Source organism: Vulpes vulpes, chromosome 1, assembly GCF_048418805.1.
Source record: "Vulpes vulpes isolate BD-2025 chromosome 1, VulVul3, whole genome shotgun sequence".
In the NCBI taxonomy this organism is placed as follows: Eukaryota; Metazoa; Chordata; class Mammalia; order Carnivora; family Canidae; genus Vulpes; species Vulpes vulpes.
Window position 1 is genome coordinate 10704739 of NC_132780.1, and position 22590 is coordinate 10727328.

Consider the following 22590-nt stretch of genomic DNA (forward strand, 5'->3'; position numbering starts at 1 on the left):
CTACGTCACAGCTGTGCCCATCTCATGACCCCAACTGGAATCTCTCTCCGAAGCCCCCATCACTAAGTTCCTACCCCCCGCCCCCATCGAGGCCAGGAAGCTTCCCCATCTCATGTTAGAGACCAATACCTCCTTCCTGATTGCAATAGGCCCCTCCATCCCGACTGCTCACTTCCTGATGGCATCCAACACGGTCCCTTACTACAGTCAGACACCTTTTCCTGTCTCAAACGCCCCCTCAACGACTCTTTCCAATCTCTTCCCTCAAAGATCAAGGGGCCTCCCAATGCCCCCTCTCTAACCTGCACTCTGGCGAGGGTAGGTCCCTATTAAGACAACTGGAGTCCAGGCTGCAAGTCTGAGCATCTCCCCTGAGGTGGGGCCTTAGGCGTGGTGGCCACGGCCCACCCCCCCCCCACACACACACACTTAGGTGACTCAAGGTCGAGACTCGCACTGTGCCTTGAAACAAGTCCTCTCCTCTGAGTGGTTCCCACACCTGAAATTATCTCCCTTTGGAAAGCAGGGGACTTGGGTCCTGCTTGGCACTGGCTCAGCACTGTCAGCTTGGGCTGCAGCAGGGACCTCAAAAGAGTCCTTTTCTCTAATGGCAACTGTCACCTATTAAAACCTAGTCCTGGGCCGGACTAGGCGTCCGATAAGTGAATATCCTTAAGTCAACTGAAGAGGGGGTGGGAAAGGAAAGCAATTTTGCAAACTGGTAAGGACTGTGTCCGTGTTAGATGGGCTCTAATGAGCACCTACGGTGTATCAGGCCCTGTGCTGAACTCTTTTACGTGCTTGATTTCAATCAACAACCTTTGAGGTGGATGTGATTCAGGTCCGTTTTACGCAAATGTAAAAGTGAGGCCCTGAGAGAAGTACCCCAGGTGTGTCTGGCTCCAAAGCTATGCTCTCAGAGATGCTCGGCCTCTTCCTCTATGAAATAACACTTCTGTCCAGGTCTCCCGCCACCCGATTCACTCCAGAGGCCCTGGCTCTCCAACGATGCCCACTTCTCACCGCTTAACTTTCTGATTTTTGGCAGAGCAGCCCAGGAGAACTGCGCAGGCGCTCACCTGCCCCCCCCCCCAAGCTCCGCCCACGGGGCACAGTTGTGTGCGTGGAGCAACTCGCGGCGCCCCGCCTGAGCGTCAACACGCAGGCGCAAAGGCGCGTGCCCTCCGCTGCCGGCTCTGATTGGCTGCCGCGGGTAAGGGCACCGCCCAATGGGAGGTGTGGATAGTGAGGGGTCCCGCACGCCTGGAGCAGAGAGGGTCTGTGTCAAGAGCGGCGGGGGCTGCAGGAGGCGAGAGAGACGGGTGAGGGCGCCGCGGGGCGGGCGGGGAAGAGAGCGCTGGGCGTACGGAGAGGGCGGAGGGAGAACGAAGGGGACACCGGGGGACGGAGAGCCGTGGGGCCTGCGTTAGGGCGGGAGCGGCGCGGAGTGGAAGGAGAGCGCTCCTTCCTCTGTGCCCTAGAGCGTTGATTCCGCTCGTGCGGCGTGCAGGACCCTTCCTTGAGCCCGCCGCCCCCACCCTGCCCCTTGCAGGGCGCTCTCGTGCCGCGGACTTGATTGAGTCGGATCGGTGAAAGGGGACGTATAGCGGAAAAGTTCGAACTTCCAGGCCCCTGGTGGGTTCTTTCCCGGAAGGACTTACTGACCCACTGTCTGAAAAGCCCCCTCCCCTCCTCACCAGGAGCACACAATCCCAAAATTGGGAAAGGAGGAAGGCAGGCGAAAAGTCCCAAATTTTAGATTGCTCAGGCCACCTTCTGAAGGGACATTGACAGGGTGCCTACTTTGTGTAAGCCTTCCACCAGGCCTTGGGCCTTACCCCATGGGAGTTCTGTTTGGAGTGTGGCTGTAAACAAGGAAAAAGCTGAACTCTGGGGCTCCAGGTCGACTCATTCCTTTATCGAATGGCTGTTGTGTGCAGGGCCGTAGTAACTGAGGTATTAGTGAGGGAGTTGGAATAAGTAGTTAAGAAAGAGTAACTCCTGGGCTTTTAGTGAATCATTTATTCAGGGACCATTTATTGGGCATCAAGTGAAAACAGGGTCACATGCTGGGCTGCGTTATTGTGGGAATTCACGGTCCAATGGGAAAGTTGGCCTGTTGTGAGAAGTGGAAGGGGCACAGGGAAAGTTAAACACTCATGGCCTCACTTCCTGGAGGGAGCATTATTCATTCACAGATTATCTACTGAGTACCTGTTGCGGGCTAATCATTATTCTTGGTGCTGGAAATACATCAATGAGGAAGAGACCCAACTTTCCTGCTCTCTGGTAGCTTAATATGAGCAACTTTGCCTGCCTGGCTGTAATCTGAGCTCCACCTGCCCTTTGGAACTAACAGATGAGTTAAAGAAGAGATAGAGACAGTGGAGGTTGGATTCAGAAAATTAGCTGTGAGGCGTCAGTCATTTGTTAAAGGGTCTCTGAGCCCCTGCTGTGTGAAGAAGCCTTGGTTGGGTTGAGCCCACACATAAAGAAGGGGAGGTGGGGGCACGAACAGGGAAGTTAAAAATCCCTCTTCCAGGTCCATGGTTCTGTTGGTGACATCAACCCCTACAATAAATTAGACCTGCCCTGCCTGCATGGTCAGTCTGGAGAGGAGCACAGACTTGCATCCTGGGCTCGTGATATCTGCTACGATAGAGGTGGCACAGGTTGCCATAGGAACCCCAAGGAAGGAGTGGACATCACCCTGAGGATTCAGAGATGTTGTCAAAAAAGGCCTCACAAAGGAAGTGCTAGGTAGGGGTTTGCTAGACCAGGAAAGGAGAGAATCTTCTTGGCAGAGGGAATAGCCACAGCAAAGATTTCGGGTTCAGGAGTAATACTCTGGTGAACTACAAGTCATGGTTGTATTTGACATTTCTCAGGTACCAGGGCCTTCATGGTCAGTAGTACTTTTACCTCATTTCACAGGTGTCAGAGAGAGGAAGTAAGTGGTGGAGCTCAGATTCAAGCCAAGGGCATTCTGGTCCAAAGCCTATGCTCTTGAGCGCTTGGCCGCATCTCTGTGTGTACATACGCTAGGAGGAGAGGTGGTGCCCAGTGAGGGAACTGCACAGGCAAAGGTTGAGGGGCATAAAGAGACAGGTATTCTTTTTTATTTTTTTTAAGATTTTATTTGTTTATTGGAGAGTGAGAGTGCAAAAGGGAGCACAAGCAGTGGGGAGGGCAGAGAGGGGGAGAAGCAGACTCACTGCTGAGCAGGGAGCCTGATGTGGGGCTTTATCCCAGGATCCCAGGATCATGACTGGAGGCAAAGGCAGATGCTTAACCAACTGAGGCACCCAGGCACCCCGAGACATGTGTCCTTAAAAAGGGGTAGCTGAGGGATCCCTGGGTAGCGCAGCGGTTTGGCGCCTGCCTTTGGCCCAGGGCGTGATCCTGGAGACCCGGGATCAAATCCCACGTCGGGCTCCTGGTGCATGGAGCCTGCTTCTCCCTCTGCCTCTCTCTCTCTGTGTGTGACTATCATAAATAAAAATTAAAAAAAAAATTAAAAAAGAAAGGGGCAGCTGGCCCTCTGGGTAAGGAGGGAGGGTAGCATCAGAGGGGGCTGCCCCTGTCTTACAGATGCCCGGCAGCATGGGGCACGTGTCAGCCTCAGAATCCCACCTTCATTGAAGACTGAGGCACCAACACTGGATCCAGGCTTGCTGATTGGTAGAGGCTGGTGAGTAAGGGGATGGGCAGAGAAGCTCCTAAGCCACCTCGCCCTCCTGGGGCCCTGACGTTTCATCAGCTCCCCCTTCTTTTTCCAGGCACTGCCTTCCCCACCATGGCAGAGGTAGCGGCTGAGGTGGCTGAGCTTCCAACACAGATGTCACCAGGGGCAGTAGAGATGGCAATACCAATGTTAGGGGAGATGACAGAGATGTCAACAGAGGTGACGGAGATGACCCCTGGGGAGGCCCTGGCCTCATCCCTTTTCTTTCAGCATCACCAGTTCATGTGCTCTGAGTGTGGCAGCCTTTACAACACACTGGAGGAAGTCCTGTCACACCAGGAGCAGCATGTGCCCAATGTCACCGAGGACGAGGCTCTGGCCACCCAGGATCCAGGCTTGGAGCCAGAACTCCTGGCAGGGTCTGACGATGGGCCTTTCCAGTGTGGGGAGTGCAGCCAACTCATCCTGTCCCCCAGTGAGCTCCTGGCCCACCAGGACGCCCACCTCCGGGAGTCTGCAAGCCAGATCCAGTACCAGTGTGGGGACTGCCAGGAGCTCTTCCCCTCGCCTGAGCTATGGGTGGCTCATCGCAAGGCCCAGCACCTTTCTGCTGTAGCAGCTGAGCCACCCGGGCCACCCCCGCTGCCCCCACCGACGCCACCACCTCCACCTCCTGCTCCCCCTGAAGTGAAGATGGAGCCCTATGAGTGTCCTGAGTGCTCGACCCTCTGTGCCACTCCTGAGGAGTTCTTGGAGCATCAAGGCACCCACTTTGACTCCCTAGAGAAAGAGGAGCAGAATGGTCTGGAGGAGGAGGAGGAAGAGGAAGAGGAGGAAGACGATGAGGAAGAGACAGAGGAGGAAGAGGAGGCGGTGGCGGAGGTTGGCGATGATGCCACAGGAGGCGACAGGGCCACAGCTGGTCCGGCCCAGGGCTGTGGGGATTGTCCCCAGCACCGGACTTCAGCAGAGGCCCGCCGGCGGCACCGACGGGCATCCCGGGGCCCCACATCGACAGCCCACCCCTTCCACTGCAACCAGTGCCAGCGCAGCTTTAGCTCGGCAAACCGGCTGCTGGCACACGGGCGGGCCCATGTTGGCGGCACACATGAGTGTACCACGTGCTCCAAGGTGTTCAAGAAGGCGGCCTCCCTGGAGCAGCACCTGCGGCTACACCGCGGGGAAGCCCGCTACCTGTGCGTGGACTGTGGCCGCGGCTTCGGCACGGAGCTCACATTGGTGGCTCACCGGCGGGCACACACTGCCAACCCCTTGCACCGCTGCCGTTGTGGCAAGACATTCAGCAACATGACCAAGTTTCTCTACCACCGACGCACACATGCAGGCAAGAGCGGGGCGCCCCCTGTGGCGGCCTCCTCTTCCTCCTCCTCCTCAGCTTCCCCGGCACCCACCATGCCCGCACCTCCCCCGCCGCCCCCTGCACCCCCCGCCCAGCTGCCCTGCCCACAGTGCCCCAAGTCATTTGCCTCGGCTTCCCGGCTCTCCCGACACCGGCGCGCCGTCCACGGACCCCCCGAGCGGCGGCACCGCTGCGGCGTCTGCGGCAAGGGCTTCAAGAAGCTGGTCCATGTGCGCAACCACCTGCGGACGCACACAGGCGAGAGGCCCTTCCAGTGCCACTCGTGTGGCAAGACCTTTGCTTCCCTGGCCAACCTCAGCCGCCACCAGCTAACACATACGGGCGTACGGCCCTACCAGTGCTTGGACTGCGGCAAGCGCTTCACACAGAGCTCCAACCTGCAGCAGCATCGGAGGCTGCACCTGCGGCCCGTGGCCTTTGCACGCGCCCCCCGCCTCCCCATCACTGGCCTGTACAACAAGAGCCCCTACTACTGCGGGACATGCGGCCGCTGGTTCCACGCCCTGGCCGGCCTGCGACTGCACCAGCGGGTCCATGCCCGAGCCAGGGCTGTGACCCTGCCGCCGCCCCGATCGCCACCTCCAGCCCCGCCCCCGCCCCCCGAGCCTCAGCAGACCATCATGTGCACCGAGCTTGGGGAGACCATCGCCATCATCGAGACGTCCCAGCCACTGGCACTTGAGGACACGCTGCAGCTGTGCCAGGCCGCGCTGGGGGCCAGTGAGGCGAGCGGGCTGTTGCAGTTGGACACGGCCTTCGTGTGACATGGCCAAGGAGCGGCAATAAGAGAGTTTGGTTGCAGCAGCAATTGTGGGCCCCTCTGGGGAGAAAGGGGACCACCCCCCGGGTGCCAGCATCCACCCTGGCCTCTTACCCACTGACTCCTCACAACAGTCCTCCCCAGGTCTCCCTCGCCACTTTTCTCTGCCTGACGGGATACCGAAGCTCTGAGGTCTGATGCGATCTGTTCCAGGTCATCCCCACTGCGTTATAAAAGAGGGTCTGCCAAGGTTCTTTGTTCTGTATCCATCACCCTGGTGCCAGCAATGTCAGGTGACCTTTCCTGAGCCCTGACCATGTGCCAGGTCTGTGCGGGGCGCTGTCTCATACCTCCTCAGGTTCTCGCTTGTCCCTTAAGCCCTCACCTTCCCCGGACTCTGGGCACCCAGGACTTGGCTCTGCCTTGATCTCTGTGGACTTCCCTAAGTTCACTTTTGACAATGTGGAGGGAAATCTGTAGGTACCTAGGGACTCTGCGGCAGGCCAGGTGGTGCCGGAGCCCCAGGAATGACTCAGAGCCAGGCTGTACCCCAGGAGGTGCACAGTGGGGTAGGAGGAACACACAAGTACAGATCGCCTTGCTCTCTGAGTGCGTCTCATTGATTTGTTCAGCCTGGGAGTCCTGCGGCCTCTTTCCCTCGCACGTGCTGGGTGACGCTGGGGGCCAGGAAGGAGGCAGCTCTGCCCTGCCCCTGGGCAGCAGGCAGATACCAGCCCCAGGATCCTCAGGGCTGCGATGGGGATGTACGGGGACAGTGGGATCCCAGAGCAGGGAGCAAACCCCCACCACCAATACCACTCTAGGAGGGGTAGTCCTTGAGGAACAATTAGGAATCTGCTAACAGGAAGAGAACATAGCAGGCAGACAGCACTGCAAAGAGGGTGAGTTCTTGGTATACTTGGAAAGGGTCCAGCTATTCACAGCTACAATAACAGCAAACGCGACTGCCTAGCCGTGGCAGGCACCGTGGCTAGTACCGTGCACGAATTATGACGCAGCAGGCCTGCGAGGTGATCTCAGTATTAGCCCCATTGTGTGGATGAGAAGACAGGGACAGAGACTCGCCCAAGGTCTCACATTAGGCAGCAGTGTCGCTGAGATTTGAATCCAGGGCGGGGGTGGGGTGGGTGCCTTCAGTCCATGTCTGCCACCAGTACTGCCGAGTGAGTGACTGGAGACTGAGACGGGCACGGCAGCACTCAGAGGAGGCTCTGTTCCAACTGGAGGGAAAGTGAAAAAGTGAGCTGGTGTCACACAGCAGCTGAGGTTTGATCGTACCTCGAAAGATCAAAGGTCTGAGGAACAGGAAGGACTTCCCAACTTTTTCAAAGGTTACCTGGGTTGGCAGTCCTTCCTCTGTAAACAGAAGTAGAGGGTTTATGGCAGGTCCCTGGAACAAGTTCCCGCCAGGCCTCTGCAGACCGAGCTGTTCAGGCAGGGGAGGCCATGGCTGAAAGGCATCTGTGAGGGAGGCAGGTCCGGACCTGGGAAGGCCAGACTGAGAAGTGGGGGCAGGGTTGGGGTAGTAGGGGGGCAAGGAGGGTCAGAAGTGGGGCTTAGGGCTCCCTGGCATCAGGGTGGGGCAAGGGGGGAGGCTGAAGATGGTCTAGGAGGGAAAGAATGGGACTGGGCCAGGGTAGAGGCCACAGGAGTGGGAAGAAGGGGAGGGACAACCTCCGTGACCTCACTGGCTGAACGGATGTGAGCCACAGGAAGGTAGGCGTGCCTGGGGTGCCCCTTGCCCGGACCAGCCTTTCTCTCCTCTCTGGTCTCCTTGCTTTAAGTATTCATCTTACAAACAAGGTGCTATCCAGAGAGCATTGAGCAGGGAAGGCCAGGGATTATTCTGGGCAGTAATCAGATGCCCCCTGGAGCTGGCCTGAGCAGACTGGAGAGTTCAGATGCCATAGGAACAGTCCCTGAACTCTCAGGACACGTTCAAAATTCCCCTTTTGGGGGCACCTGGCTCACTCAGTAGAGCATGTAACGTTTGATTTCCAGGTTGAGTTCAAGCTCCCCCATGCGCGCGCGCGCGCACACACACACACACACACACACACTCTCTGGATACAGAGCTTACTTAACAAACTCCTTCCCTTTTTCTTCACAATTGAAGTCCGGTGGAGGATGCATCAGTTGCTCCTCAGGCCTTCCATTTCTGGGGCCTCCCCTCTCACATAGCATCGGCCCTGCATGGAGGAGATGCCCTATTCCTGTGCCCACGGCCCCCCCATCTGGTCCCCCAGCATGTTCTCAAAGCAAAGGAAAAATCCAAGTTCTCTGCACCCATCTTCCCAGTATCCCTAGATGTGGGCCAGGTATGTGCCATTTAAAACAGAAATGAGAGCTTGGAGATGTGTTACGGTTTAAGAACAGCTCCCCTGCCCACTAAGAGTCCACATCCAGGCTGATGTGGCCTCAGTGACCGCTTGTCACCTGGCGTCCTTGTGAAGCCCCAGGTAGCTCGGGCCGTGGGACACAGAGCCCTCATGTTCAAGTCTTGACTCTGCCACTTCCCCTCAGTGGCTTTGACCCCTGATCCCGTTCTCTTAACTGTCACCTGGGGACAACAGTGCCTACCTCCCTCTGAAGGCAGCCCCCCAACACACACTAGGCCTCTACTGTGGAGGAGCCAGACTCTGTTCATCCCATGTGCAGAGCTGAGGCCCGGGAAAGCTGGGCACGCGTGTCAGGGCCAGGACTCAGGCAGTCCAGCCTGGGTTCATCCTGCCCCATTGCTGAGATGTCCTGTCCCAGTGCGGCCCCTCAGGCACCTCCCTCACCTCTGTGGGAACAAGGCAGCCAGACAGGAAGCAGGTTTTCATGCCAATAATTTATTGAACGGAGGTCTGTACACAGGCAAACCTTACTGTGGAAACCAAGACATCAGGAGCTCCCCCACCCCCACGCCCTCAGCCCTCCAGGGTGGGGAGAGGAGGGAGGAGACCTCAGGGGCAGAGGACAGGAGGGGGGACACAGCTGTAGAAGGGGGATGGGCCAGGTTGGATGGTGTGAATCGACGTTTTCTTTAAGAAAAAAATTATAACAATCTATTTACACCCGGGGGGGGCGGGGGGCAGGGAAGGGAAGAGGAATAGACGGGCCGGTCTGGTTCTATTTACAAGGGACACAGGAGGGGAGGAGGGGTTGGAGGAGTGTAGGCCTGGGAGGAAGGGAGGGGGCCAAGGGGGTAGGAGGTCCTCATGCCTCCAACCCCCCGTCCTTCCTACTCTTCCCTCCCCACAACCAGTTAAAATCCTCTTAAAAAGCCCACCACTGGGTGAGGCTGGTGAGGGAGGGACTGGAGGTAGGGACAGGGACTCATTTACCTCTGCCCTCTAGTCTAGGGGCCCAGCCAGGTTAGGAACTTGATGGGCTATGGTCCCCCTTCCCAGCCCCACCAGGGGCTCCCAGATGGAAGGGTGATGGGGGGGGGCCCTCAGGAAGAGTTAGTGAGGGGAGCCGTGGCATCGGTCGTCTGCCAGTCTGGGCCGGTCTGAGCCTCACTTAAAGCTGAGGAGGGAGAAAAAGCAGAGTTACCCTGGGCCTCTCCGACCCTGGTCCAGGAGCAGGACCTCGGTGGCGGATACTGGTAGACACGGACAGCTGCCACTCTTAGGTCCAAGGCTACGTCCGCCAACGCCAAAGGGCCAGGTTGGTCATGGAGTGACTCACCAGGGAGCCAGGCCCCACATAAAAGCGGGCAGCTAGAACTCAGCCCCCACCCACAGCACTGCCCTGAGGAAAGGCAGGCCCACTGCTGCCCAGATTTTCTTCCCCAGGAGACACAGGAAATCGGGATCTGTACAGGCAATGGCCTGTTTTTAAACGTGGGCAACAAATTTAACTGTTTATTTGTGTAAGCCAAACCTATCTCTTTGGTTTTCCAGTTAGCACTTAAGCACAAATATAGGCAATCAGACTCTATAAAGCTGGCCGTTCGTGTGTCGTATACTGTCAATCCTCAACGAGTTCCACGCACATGCAGGGATCCCAGGGGCTGTGGGGATAGGCCTGCCTCCCAGGCCAAGAAAGGCTTTCATCCACATCACATCACCTGGCGATGATGTGATGGCCCCCGACTTACCTTGTGAGGATGGAGTGAGGGAGGCAGTGCCCGCTGGGGACCTCAAGTGAGGAGGGATGAGAATGGCGTTGAGAGATGGCTGGATGGAGAGTTCTAGAGACAGGAATGGACAGGCCCAGTCAGGAGGCGGGTGCTGGGAGCTGGGGTTGGGCTTAGGAAGGGGCACCAGGTAAGGCCAGCAGACTCTTGTAATCACTGAACACTTTAAATGACAAACCAGAAAGGGCCTAGCACAGGTGATTGCAGGGCACGGGTGAATCAGTTCCGTGTCTCCTGTATCGGGGCCATCTCCCGAGCACCCCACTCCTAGCCCTAGCACCAAGTGCTCCTCCACATCGCTGTTGGCTCCCTTACCCCACGCTGTGCCCTTACCTCCAGGACTGAAGTTGAAGAGGGGGGGAAGCGGGCGGTTGTTGGGGAGCTGGGTTCCGTGACATCGCAGTTCATCAAAGAAGCTGTGGGCGCAGGCTTCCAGAGGGGAGAGCCTCGAGGACGGTGTGTACTCCAGCAGGCTAGAGCAGAGTGCAATGGCCTCCGGCGGCGTTCGAGATTTGAACACCTTGAGGGGAGGGGGACAAGTCAGGAGGGCGAGCGGCCCAGGCACCGGGTACTGCACCGCGCTGCTCCAGGGCCTGACTCCTGCACACCCACTTTCCAAATGAGGTATAACCACTAAGGAGAAGTCACTTTTTTGGCGGTGAACAGCTCACCCAGGTCCCATCACTGGATAGGTTCTGCAGTGAGCCTGTTTCCCCAGCAGAACAATGGCACTCTCGAACTTACCATGGACCCTCAACTTCTAGAGAATGGAAGATGCCATAAACTTTGAAATCTGAACAGACCCACTCCCAAACCCTGACTCTATAAGCAGGTCCCCAGACCAGCTGGCCTCCAGAGGGGACGTCGACCTTGCTGCCTGAGCCCCCAGCCCTGCCCCACCTTTGTCCAAGGGTGAGCTTTAATCTGGGGAAACTTGAACTCCGTGTAGTTAGGGTTCATCTCTCGGATCTGTTCCCGGGTTGGTGTACCCAGCACCTGGAGAGAAAGGGAGGGGTCTGAGCCACAGCTCCTAGCCCTCGGCCCTGTTCCCACCCACCCGGCCATAGCGCCCTCACCTTGATGATCTCCACCAGCTGATCTACCCCGCTGTCCCCAGGGAAGATGGGCTGGCCCAGGAGGAGCTCGGCCAGGACGCAGCCAGCTGACCACACATCTGAAGGGGGTGGGGGAGGGTCAGGGCTGCCCCATCCATCCCCTCACAAACACTTCTCTTCCCCACAGTCATCCTGAGGGTGCCAGGAGAGAGCCCCATTTTCTCAGCCCCAGCTCAAAGTCCTACACGGTTTAGGAACACGGGAGCCTGCTGTTAAACCTCCAGGTCAGCCTGACCACACTGCGCTCCGCCATCCAAGCGTTTGCCACCATCATTGCCTCTCCCCCCTCAGCGACCCCAGGAAGCCCCTGCTCTGCCTCTAGACTCAGGACAGCCCAACATACCTAGGACAGGCTTCTGTGTTCTCTGGGCCCCGAGAAGGTCAAGCCTTAAGTCCTAGGCCTAGCCTCTATTCTGCCCGCAGGAACAGCTACAGACCGGTAGTCTTGCCCCCTCCCCGGTCTGTACCTTGACCCCCACCCCCCCAAGCACACATTCACACCTAAGGACCACGCAGTTTCTTCACGCTGCCTGGGAATGCTCTCCCAACCCTTTCACAGCCTCTCCTCCCGCCTGGAGGTTGCATTGTCATCCCCACCAATGGGACAGGCCCCAGAGACCCAGGGAAAAAGTCACACCCTCTTGCTGGTCAGCCTTGCCTCCAAGGTTGCTGGCAGCTTCTCACCACCACCACCATCGCTCCGACCCCCACCTCCACCCCGATTTACCCCCTCCCCCCGGGCCCCGGAAGAGAAGGCTGACTGGGAGTTTCCAGAGCCCACGTGGACTCTGGAGTCAGGTCAGCTTTGAAAGCCCAGTCCTGCCCAGCCCCAGCGGTGCGAATGCAGGCAGGCGGCCTCTCGGCTCTCAGCCTCAGACTGCTCATCTGTGAAACGAGCAGGCGCCAGCATCGCCCTCCAAAGTTTGTGAGGACTGGATAAAAGAACACAGGTTAAGCTTGTATCACCGAGCGTGGCAGACAGCACCCTTAACGCAAAAACTGCCATGCCTGCCGCTCCCCACCCACCGCCCTCCCGCAAGTCTGACCAATGGACGAGGTGTAATCAGTGGCTCCGAAGATCAGCTCCGGGGCCCTGTAGTAGCGAGAACAGATGTAGGAGACGTTGGGCTCCCCCCGGACCAACTGCTTTGCACTGTGGGAAAAGGTGGGCAGGGGTCAACAGAAGGCGAGGGATGGGGCCCCCCACACTCCTCACCCCTTCAGCCACCCAGCACAGCCCAAGCCAGGCCCACCTGCCAAAATCGCAGAGCTTGAGGACAGCTGTGTCAGGGTCCACCAGCAGGTTCTGGGGCTTGATGTCACGGTGACACACCCCCTGGGAGTGGATGTAGGCCAAGCTCCGGAAGAGCTGGTACATGTACACCTGGGATGGGCAGGGGACAGCACGACTGCAGGTTCTGCCCACAGAACTTGCCAGAGATCCCCCCTCATGGCTGAAGAGCCCTTCCAAGCTCCTTGCTCCAGCTCAAAAACCCTTCTGCTGCCCCTAGGTCCTCCAAGTTTGGGATGCACCGGGATCACCTGGAGGGCTTGTTCCAACAGGGACCCCGGGGCCCCATCCCAGAGTTTCTGACTCAGTAAGCTCAGGATGTGGCATCTGCAACGGGCCCTTCAGGGCTGGTGCCGCCCCCTACTTTGAGACTACTGCTCCAGTCACACACCTCAGCAGGAGCCTGAGAGAAACACGCAGACATCAGGAAGGCCTTGTGGGAGCCAGTCGCTCAGCTCTGAAACCGCTGGCTATAGGAAGGGCTCTGCTTCCTTCGTCTGCCAGTCAAAACCACCCACGGACTAGCCTCTCTCCAGCTGGATTTTCCTGCCACTCTCCCTCCCACCGATTAGAACATAAGAGCCAGGAGAGCAGGGATCTCGATGTGTTTATCACCGCTGCATCCCCTAGGGCCTAGCCCAGTGCCCAGTGTGCAGTAACCGCTCAGGCCAGTTTCCTGGGCCCTCGTCCTCCTGTTTCCACTGCCCTTGGCTAGAGATGCCGCTTCCTCACCCTGCACCTGATGATCTTTCAGAAGCCTTCCTTGATCCTTCTTACCCCCAAAGCAGGCAAGCCTGGGAGCCTGTTTCCAGAATTCCCTATGCTCCTTCTAGTACGGCAGTTGCTAGTCGTTTTATAGTTCTTTGTGACAACAGCTGTCTGCTCGGCTAAACTGAGAGCTCTTCCACAGCAAAGCCTGGGTCTCAGTCAGCTGGGCCTCTGGAATCACTCGATGCTGGGTTCAGCACACAGCAGCCACAGCAGAGATTCATCAAACCAGAGGACTCCCCTCCCGGGAGGCAGGATCCCTCAACACCAACCATTGGTAGAGCTCTGATGCTGCCCTGGGCCCAGGGTTCTTACAGCTGGCAGGAGGAAGCTGCTCAACCTTCAGCCGACCTGAAGCCACCCACCCCTCCCGGATGCACAAGGGTGCTGCAGCCTCTGCTCTCTGTATCAGCCCTCTACTCCTTGATTCTTTCATCCATTCATTCGAACGTCTCCTGAGGGACAGTAATAGCCGGGGCACAGCACCAAGCCATGGGGAATGAGCTTGCACAGATGCCAAAGATGCGTCCTTTCTGGGTTCTGTGGACACCAACATTCCTCCAACCCTGCCTCCTTCCCACTTGCCTCTGCCAAGGCTCCGAAGGCCAGGACTCTGACCTCAGTGTTTCCCCCCTTAGTATTCTCAGGCCCCACCCCAATTCTGGGCCAACTCCACTGCTACTAGGGCCCTGAGCTCCCAGTGTGGACCCGAGCAGGTACCCTGCAGTCTCCCCAGGCCCCACTCAGCCTGCCTCCCTGATTTGGTCAGGCCTCAGGGTGGCCTGCCCTCCACTGAGCAAGTTCCATCTGTGGCGGATATGGAGACAAGAGCAGGGAACATAAGGCCTCTGGGGAGCAAAATAAATCTGAAGAATGAGGGACACCTGGGTGACTCAGTGGTTGAGCATCTGCCTTTGGTGTTATTCCGGGGTCCTGGGATTGAGTCCCGCATCAGGCTCTCCGCAGGAAGCCTCCTCCTCCCCCTGCCTGTGTCTCTGCCTCTCTGTGTTTCTTGTGAATAAATAAATAAAATCTTAAAAAAAATTTTTTTTTTGGAGGATAAGGGATACCACAGAAGGCAGGAGGATCCAGGGACCCTGGCTTTGTAGGCCTGGGCCCCAACAGCCTGCCAGACTGCCCACCTTGACATAGATGATAGGGATGGTCAACTTGGCCTTGGTGAAATGGCGGGCCACCCGGTACACTGTCTCGGGCACGTATTCCAGCACCAGATTTAGATAAAGCTCATCTTTCTGCAGAGAGCAAAGGAGAGGTGTGAGGCGCTGCTGTGAGGAACAGGCGGGGAAGGGGGGGGCGGGGGAGGGAAGGCTCATAGAGGGGGTAACGGGGGAAGGACTGGCAATCACGAGAAAGACAGGCAGGAACATGGCGGGGAGTCAAGCTGGAGGACTCCCCCGCACACCCAAGGTCTCACCTTCTCCCCGCTGGAGTAGAAGAAGTATCTCAGCCTTACAATATTGCAGTGGTCCAGCTTACGCATAATCTGCAGCTCTCGGTTCTTGGGAGCAAAGGGAAAGTGCCTCAGATGACAGCCTGACTCCCCTCACCTCCCCGGCACCCACCCCACAGCCTCGCTCCCCCACCCCTGCAAGTAGAGCCAGGCAACCAGTCCTTACATCCCAGCTGCATGGCCCCTCTGGGGCAGTCCCTAATTCCTCACCCTAGGAGCTAAACCCAACCTACAAATGAGCTTTCTTCAGCCCGCTGCTCAAAAATGTCCAATTTGTTGCTGACCTTTGAAAACCAAACATCTTCACGTACAAATTCAGTTTTCCAGCTGTCTTAAAAAAATCGCACAAGGCCCAAGTGACAAAAGACAAGTACTGGCCACCAAACTTACCCTGGTCCCCACTCCTCTCTACTGCTTCCGCTAGAGGCATCTGGACCCTGGAACCCTGGGCCTGGATCCTAAGGCCCAGGCTCCAGACTTCCACCTTCCCAAAGGGGATCCAGCCTCAGCCTCTCCTCCAAGACACAGTCTTAATCTCTTCCCTATTCTCTGTCCCCCTGAGAACTCCTGCCCTCAGATCCGTCTCACCTCTGGTACTCAACACTAATCAAATTCTGACCCACACCCTGGAGCTCCTCCTGCGGGGGCAAGGAGGGGTTCTCCCTGCCAAGGTCCAGGCCGAGACCTGGTTCCCTCCCAGCCTAGGGTCAGTTCATTCATATCCAGACTAGCCTAAGCTCTAAAATGCCAGTCCTTGCAACGCCGATCAGCCCGCAACTTCCACCTCCCCCATGTCCTCCTTGTTCCCTGGGCCTCCACTAGGTTACAGGGCACAGCTGTGTGAAGGAGAAATGGGGGACAGATCTCCCCACCGCGGCATGTGGTTTGGGGAGTGTGGGGCAGGCTGCATTTCACCCTGCACTTGGCCAAGCACCTGGGTCAGGGCATGACCTTCACAAACACGCTCATCACCTCTACCAGCTTCCTGCCCGCTCTGTGCAGAAGGGTAGCTTTGTGCGTGAAGTGGAAGGCTTCGGAATCAGGCAAGCCAAAGTCTAGTCTTGCCCTCAAGTCAACTCTCTTCTACGAGTCTCAGTCTTAGACACCGATACCTACCCTCAAACGATCTTTACGTGAGTTAGATAAGAACTTGCCCTTGTTACAAAGCACTTCACGCCAATCCAAAAGCCAGTAAACACCATCCTGGGCTCTCTGGGAACCCGCAGGCCTATCTTCCACACAATTCACTCCCTTCTCTTTCCCTACGCTGGCCCATGTTCAGGTCCCCTGTGGAAAGCCAATTCCAGCCCTCTCGCCTATCACACCTGGTCACACCTCCTTGTCCCCACTTGCTACCTTGAACCTTTTGTCCTGGAGAACCTTCTTGATGGCCACCAGTTCCCTGGTCTCAGCCAGCCGTGCCTGGTACACGACCCCAAATGAGCCATTGCCAATCACTTTGATGTCTGTGTAAGCCACCTCCTGGGAGCGCTCCGGGCCTTGGCCTAGAGTGGCTACCACTGTGGTCACCTTCCCGCTGTCACCTGGGGAACAAAGGGGACACACAATCCACTGACCATCCCCCTTGCCACCACCCAATCATAGGGCTGTGGGAAGGAGGGGAATCACTACAAGGTGCTCACTAGGGGCCTCCTCATCCCCTCATCTTGGAGCAAAGATGGGTGTCAGATGCCTCCAGGTGTACTTTCTCCTTTTCCCTCCAGGGAATGCTAAATCCTGCCTCTTCTTCTGTGGGAGGACACTGACATCTAAACCTCTTGCTGTTCAAGCGTTGATAAGCTGTAATTTCTATGCCTGATAAGCAGCAAATCACTGGTCCCTCTTGGTTCGAGGGCAGCCTCACACTCGCAGAGGTTGACTCCATCCACTCAGAGCTTACTGCCTGCTGGGGCCCCCTCCTGCCTGGGTAAAGCCTGACCCAATCTCTTCCATTTAATACAGCAGCAACCCTAAGGTACTTTGACTTTCAGCAAGCACTAGTTTTTCTCACAGCTTGGGGAACAGTGACCTCTAAGTCCCCACTGGTAAAGCTGGTAACTGCCACTGGTTTTCGGTGGCAGAAAGGACTCCTTCAGGCTTAAGTGCCAGTGCCAGGACTCTCATTTTTTGGGGAGAGCTAGCCCGTCCCAAATACTTTGGGGTTAGAAAAAGTGCTGACATGACCTCCTCATCTGTGTGGCCCAGAGCCCTAAACCCTTTCATGTATTTGGAGGGGTCCCCAGTGGGCAAGTACTAAGTTGTGAGAATGGCGAATCTGACCTCCGTTAACCAGGGGCTAGCCAAGTCTCAGTCCTCCAAAGGAAAGCTGTAATCCCTAGCTCCATTCTCTAAACAGCAGCAAACTTTTGTGGCGTTCTTAGAGAAAAGTGGCCCCTTTACTTTGAGGAACCATCAGACCCCAAAGAAAAGGAGTCACTGATGAATCAAATCCATTTTGAGGGGGCAGTGACACCTTTTGGAAGGAGATGATCCTACATAGCTGTTCTTCCACAGCCAGTGACACCACACCTCAGAACATGGGTTTAACCCCAGATCTGTATCCTATGGAGAACTGTGACCCTCCCTGACCCGGTTTCATTTTTGTGGAAGAAGACCCACCACTACAAGTTTTTCATTTTCCTTGGTGTTTTGGGTTTGGTTTTTTGTTTTTTGTTTTTTCTTTGTTGTTGTTGTTTTTATTTTTTTATCAAAGTCTACCCTCAATGTAGAGCTCGAACTCACAACCCTGAGATCCAGAGTTGCATGCTCTACCGACTGAACCAGCCAGGCGCCCCAAGCCAAGCTTTCAAAAGAACACTGACTATAGACTTGGTCTGCAGAATACAATGATTCCTAGTTTGTCCTTATTTCTAAGAAGCAATAATCATTAGTTTCTACCACCGGGGATACAGTTTTACCTGTTACAGATGGGGTGATGGTAACTGATCTTGCGTTGTTAAAGGAAAGACTGCCTGGGTACCAGGTTTGGGAAGCCCTGGCCCAATCCTTCCGGGCCAGAGTAACCCCTAAACCATTTCCATGTGATATTCACTCCAAATCCCCATCCTCTATAGGGGAGCAAATTCAGACCCCCCTCTTTTGAGGTGATGGTAATCTCATTCTTTTTGGGAACAATAACTCTCTAGCCCCATTTGCAAGCGATGACTCCTGATCCTGTTGTCTAATGGATGGCAACATCAGATTCCTGTTTTTGAGGCTTAAGGATCCAAGCCCTAGGCATCGGAAGAACAGGAACCTGTGACCCCTGTTTTGTGGAGAATTACTAAATCTAATCCTAAACTCCAATTGATGGTAACCCCTCAAATCCCTTTCTCTGGGAGGGGGAGAGCTCAGATCCCATCTTTGGGAAGCACACTGAGCTGGAGCTCCTATCTGGGCATACAGAAGAACCTGATCGACGTCTGATGGGCTTCAGGACCCCAGATCTCCACCCCCCACGGACGCTGCTAATACTCACGGCCCAGCTTCACTCCGGGCGGCGGGAAGCTAGTGCCCGCACCCGGGCCGCCGCTGCCTCCTCCGCCGCTGCCGCTGGGGCCGCCCCCGGAGCTCGAGGCCCCCACGCCCCCACCCATGGCTCCGACTGACGCCTTCCCACCGCCGCTGCCGCCCGGGCCGGAGGCCGAGCCCCCGGGGCCGCCACCGCCGCCGCCGCCTCCGCCGCCTGGCTCCGCGAACGAGCTGGTCCGCGCCCGGCCCGAGCCCCCAGGGCCGCCCCCGGAAGGCGCGCCGCCGCTCATGGCGCCGAGCGCAGGCCCAGGCCGCGGGGCTCGGGCTGCCCGGGCTACCCCCGCCGCCGCCGCTGCCGCCGCCTCCCCCGGGCTCTGGCCTCTTCCAGGCCGCGCCGCTCGGGCTCCGGCTCCGGCCCAGCGCCCGCCGCGGGGCACGCCGGGAGATGCAGTCCGCCTGCCCTACGCGCCGCCGTCGCCGCCCTCGGTCGGCACAGAGAACCGCGGGGCACGCCGGGAAATGGAGTCTGCAAAGGCTTCAGAGCTGACCGCGGGGGATGACGGGTCGCGCTGCTCGTCAGGAAAGAGAGTCTTAGGCAATAAGTCAGCCGACTGTGTAGACGGCGGACCCTGAAGTACTTTGAGAAGTGGAGTCAGAGTCACACACTCGCTCCACTGCAGCAACTGCGAGCGCTAGATGTGCTTCAGAAATGCAGTTGGAGCCACTCTTTTCGGAGAGCTTTGTAGGCCTGATGCACGCCGGGAAACGGAGTCCAGACGCTCATTTAGTCTATTGGTTGTGTATGCCGGTCAGCGCCAGGTGCACTGTGGGAAATTGAGTCGGCGCCGGTGCATCCGCAGATATCAAGCCGTGAAGCAAGCCGGGAAATGGAGTCGTCGCCACGCCCTCACCGCATTGCAGGTGTACCGCGACTGCCAAAGTACGCCGGGAAATGGAGTCCCATGTGCTCCCCAAGCCCCAAGTGGACACTGCTATTACGGAGATAGGCTAGGAAATAGAATAGGTAGGTACGGCGTTCCTCTGCCCTCTTATGGTGGGCCGCAGTTCCTGCCGGGAAATGTAGTCGACACCAACGCTTCGGAGTAGTTGCCACAGTGAGCCTTTGTGTCTTCTGGGAAATGGAGTTCAAGGCAGACTCATTTGACTGAGGGGGAGGGATCTACCTGGAGCCCGAAGAATGCTGGGTAATAGTCCAGACCGGATCCTAACCCTTTATGAGACGAGACTGCAGAGGCTCGCTGGGAAGTGTAGTCCAATCGGTACGTTTGGGAAAGCGTGAGCCAAATGTGGAAGACGTCAATCCCCTGGGAAGATTGCAGTGTTCAACGCCTCCTTACCCTCCTCAGACCCCAAGAAAAAGCTGAAGTTGGTCAGGGGCTGCGGGAAAATGGAGCCCAAACATTCCAAATTCCAAGTTTCCACAAATCAGGAAGGAAAAACCCGCCCTGAAACAATTTGGGGAACCAAGTTCCCGGTGGTCTCTCAGAACAATAGTCTTCTAGCTTTTTCTACCGACGTGGGTTGCACCAAGAGGCTGAGACGAGCATTAAAGCAGGTGAAAAAATTTCCGTTTTGCATCTCCTTTCAGCCTTTTGCGTACTCCCGCCTTCTAAGTTTACAGGATCCAGGAGGGACCAAAACAAGGAAGCCGGCTGTTAAGAGTAGCCTCGGGTTCTGTGCACGGACTAGGTCGCCCTATTTATCGATTAATAACCGGAAAGACTAATTTCAAAGGACCCTGGGAAATGAAGTTCGTGCGAGGGAGCGTGTGTGTGTGTGTGTGTGTGTGTGTGTGTGTGTTGCGCGCGTGTGCCGGAAATATTTGGAACTAGAATGAAATCATCTTCGGCCCCTCCTATCCCCTAGAATAATGGGAAATGGAGTCTCTAGACGTTCACTTTCATCTGAGTCTATGTTCATACTGTCTTGCTCTTTCTGAAGCCTGAAGTCTCGTTCACTAGGTCTGACTGCAATTCGCAGCGGACCGACAAAGCCTTAGGGCCCCCCGCAGTCTCGCGAAAGCCTTCTGGGACTACATTAACCAGAAGGCAAAGCGCGTACATACTTCCGCTACCTTTTCAATGAACGCGGCTGCATTAAGGAACAGTCCAGAGCGGGGCCTTCTGGGAGTGGTAGTTTTTCAGTCAAGTGGTGGCTGCTGCCCTCTGACGGCAGCTCAGAGATGAAAAGCAAAAATCTGAGTCAGTCCCGAGCCTGGGTAAGTCCTACACTGGACCACCAAGGCCCAAAAGGGCAGCGGAGAAGTGCGGGATGGCAGCGGTTACTTAACGGCCGGAGCTCATGGGACACGCGCAGTGGACGGCGCGTGGACAACCGCCACGAGGGGATTGGGGTCCGTGGGAGTTTGAGGGCGACCACCTGAGGGAACCTTACCAGATTGTTTGCAGGGGTGAGAACGTTTGTTGAGTGGTACTAGGGCAGACTCTTAAGTGTCTATGAGGGGCCCGTGGGTGTCTTGAGGTGCTCAGGGGAGTCCATGGAGAGGTGAAGGGGCCTTACTGGGAACCAGTGGAGAAGTCACAGGGGATTTGGAATGTCTTCAAGATCTGTAGGATACCAAGAAACCACCGCTGACTGAGGGGTTCTCTCAGGGACCCCAAGGGGCAAGCACCAGGAAGGAGCTTCAGGGGCCTGGGAGGGGGCGAGGGGGTGTGATGGTGCTGCGGGTTACAGGCAAGAAGAGAGTCTCTGAAAGGATGAACTGATGAAGTATTGTGAGACCTATAAAGGGCTTTCTATTTGGAATCAGAGATCCTGGGATATAGAAGGGAGCAAGGGTGTGGTCTTGCAGAAACTGAATAGATTTAGGTGGGTCATTAAAGATTAGAGGAGCCGCTGGTGTTTTCAAGACCAGATGCCACCTGTGACATTCCTCAGGGTCAGAATTGGAGGCAACAGGTCTGGCTTTGCCGTGGTCTGACCTGAAGAGCAGTTCTGGAGCTGAACACTCTTTAATCCATATTAGACCTGGTTAGAGATGCTCTGCAGGCACTGGAATCGGGCTGAGATTACGAGTCTGGGTCCGCCCCCCTCCTCCCAGTGATAACATCCCCCTTTCTTCATCACACCACCACCACCACCACCAACTCAGTTGCATCTATGTTGCCAGGAGACATGCCTCATCCCAACTTCCAGAAATAGCCCAGTGGCCCCCACCCCAGGGAGTGACTTACATCACCCAGGAGAGGGAGCAGTTGCCCGCAGGCTGCCAAGGGAGCCTCGGTTTCCTGCCAGTACCCCAGCCCTGGATCCTCTCTTCATTGCCAATCGACATCATCTGGGACCACCCACCCTGGGCTGGCAGGAAATGAGGGTGAAGCCTGAGCAGATAGGAACTGCCAGCTCCTTCCCCCTCAGAGTGGCGCAGGGTGGAGTTTCTCCGTGAAGCCAGTCCAGCAGGCCTGAGTCCTCAATTCCCACTCCATTTCTTAGCTGTGTGGCCTTAGGGAAACTCCTTCCTCTCTCTGGGCCTCCTGTGCCTCACCTGCACTGAAGGGGTTGGACTGCCCCTAAGGACCTTTTTGGCCAGAATTCCTCCTTTTTCATCCCCAGAGCAAGTTCTCCAACCTGAGCTTCTAGCTTTATAAGCTCACCTTTCAGATCCTATGATCTTGAGACCTTTGTCTAGATCCAACCATCCTGGCCTTAGGAGAAAAAGGAGTCGTCAAAAGAACATGGGCTCCAGAAACAGACCTCATTTTAAGTCCTGGCTGGCCTTAGGGCCTTAGGCAAGTCATTTAACTGAGCCTTGCCCTTACCTCACTGGATGTGGGAGATAAAGCACTGCGGCTAACTAGGTATCAGCAAGTCGATCAGTACCAACTATGATTAAGCCTGTCCCTTCTCTTGGGACACCTAGGTGGCTTAGTGGTTGAGCATCTGCCTTCGGTCAGGGCATAATCCCGGGGTCCCAGGATCAAGTGCCTTGTCAGGCTCCCCGCAAGAAGCCTGCTACTCCCTCTGCCTATGCCTCATGAATAAATAAAATCTTAAAAAAAAAAATTTTTAAAGCCTGTCCCTTCTCCACTTGCTGGCAGAGCATGTTTCCTTGGTTTGACAGACCACTAAGGAACCGTGCAAGGTCTACATTTGAAGAGACACTGCAGGCCTGCTGCCAAAGTCTTACTCCCAGCTGTGGGGACAAGGACAGGAGTACACAGAACTAGAAAGGAAAGGCAGTTCAGGTGATCAGAAGAGCAAAGGGCGATAATGTTGTGGAATCTCAAGTGCTTCCAAGGACCAGGGGATCCCCCACAGAATAGGGGAGCTGTCTGAGGGCCAAAGGGTGCCTGAGACCTTTATCATCAGGCCCTGGGGTTATGTGGCTCTGGGGTCAGATATTCCCCAGGCTTGGATTTGACCCATTAAGATGGGGTTAGACCCTCTGGCCATAGATCTTCTGGAGGGACAGTCTAGGCCCCCGTCTTTCAGAACCAAACAGAGGCTGTGACCTTGTGGT

The 22590-nt window shown here is 56.5% G+C and overlaps 2 protein-coding genes across 2 annotated transcripts; one reads left to right on the top strand and one right to left on the bottom strand.

The window, feature by feature from the left end:
* Positions 1 to 1205: 1205 nt before the first annotated feature.
* Positions 1206 to 6435, top strand: ZNF526 (zinc finger protein 526). Its single transcript, XM_026014133.2, has 3 exons — positions 1206 to 1322; positions 3592 to 3691; positions 3780 to 6435. The coding sequence occupies exon 3, from the start codon at positions 3797 to 3799 to the stop codon at positions 5828 to 5830; it is 2034 nt and encodes a 677-aa protein (XP_025869918.1). The 5' UTR covers positions 1206 to 1322; positions 3592 to 3691; positions 3780 to 3796; the 3' UTR covers positions 5831 to 6435.
* A 2226-nt stretch (positions 6436 to 8661) lies between these two features.
* On the bottom strand, positions 8662 to 18486 carry GSK3A (glycogen synthase kinase 3 alpha). Its single transcript, XM_072753858.1, has 11 exons — positions 18097 to 18486; positions 15975 to 16162; positions 14583 to 14666; positions 14290 to 14400; positions 12342 to 12472; positions 12135 to 12241; positions 11050 to 11147; positions 10874 to 10969; positions 10307 to 10493; positions 9935 to 10027; positions 8662 to 9360 (listed from the first exon to the last, which is right to left on the bottom strand). Exons 1-11 carry the CDS (start codon positions 18377 to 18379, stop codon positions 9287 to 9289), a joined length of 1452 nt encoding a protein of 483 aa, XP_072609959.1. The 5' UTR covers positions 18380 to 18486; the 3' UTR covers positions 8662 to 9286.
* Between the last annotated feature and the right edge of the window lie 4104 nt (positions 18487 to 22590).

What these genes read in the sequence shown, in the direction of transcription:
- ZNF526 (XM_026014133.2), top strand. Translation starts at nt 3,797, where the DNA reads ATGGCAGAGGTAGCGGCTGAGGTGGCTGAGCTTCCAACACAGATGTCA.
- GSK3A (XM_072753858.1), bottom strand. Translation starts at nt 18,379, where the DNA reads ATGAGCGGCGGCGCGCCTTCCGGGGGCGGCCCTGGGGGCTCGGGCCGG. An exon ending in AGCTGGTGGAGATCATCAAG is followed by an intron (nt 10,970 to 11,049) that starts GTGAGGGCGCTA and finishes CTTTCTCTCCAG; the next exon opens with GTGCTGGGTACACCAACCCG. An exon ending in CTTCAACTTCAGTCCTGGAG is followed by an intron (nt 10,028 to 10,306) that starts GTAAGGGCACAG and finishes TCCTGTCTCTAG; the next exon opens with AACTCTCCATCCAGCCATCT.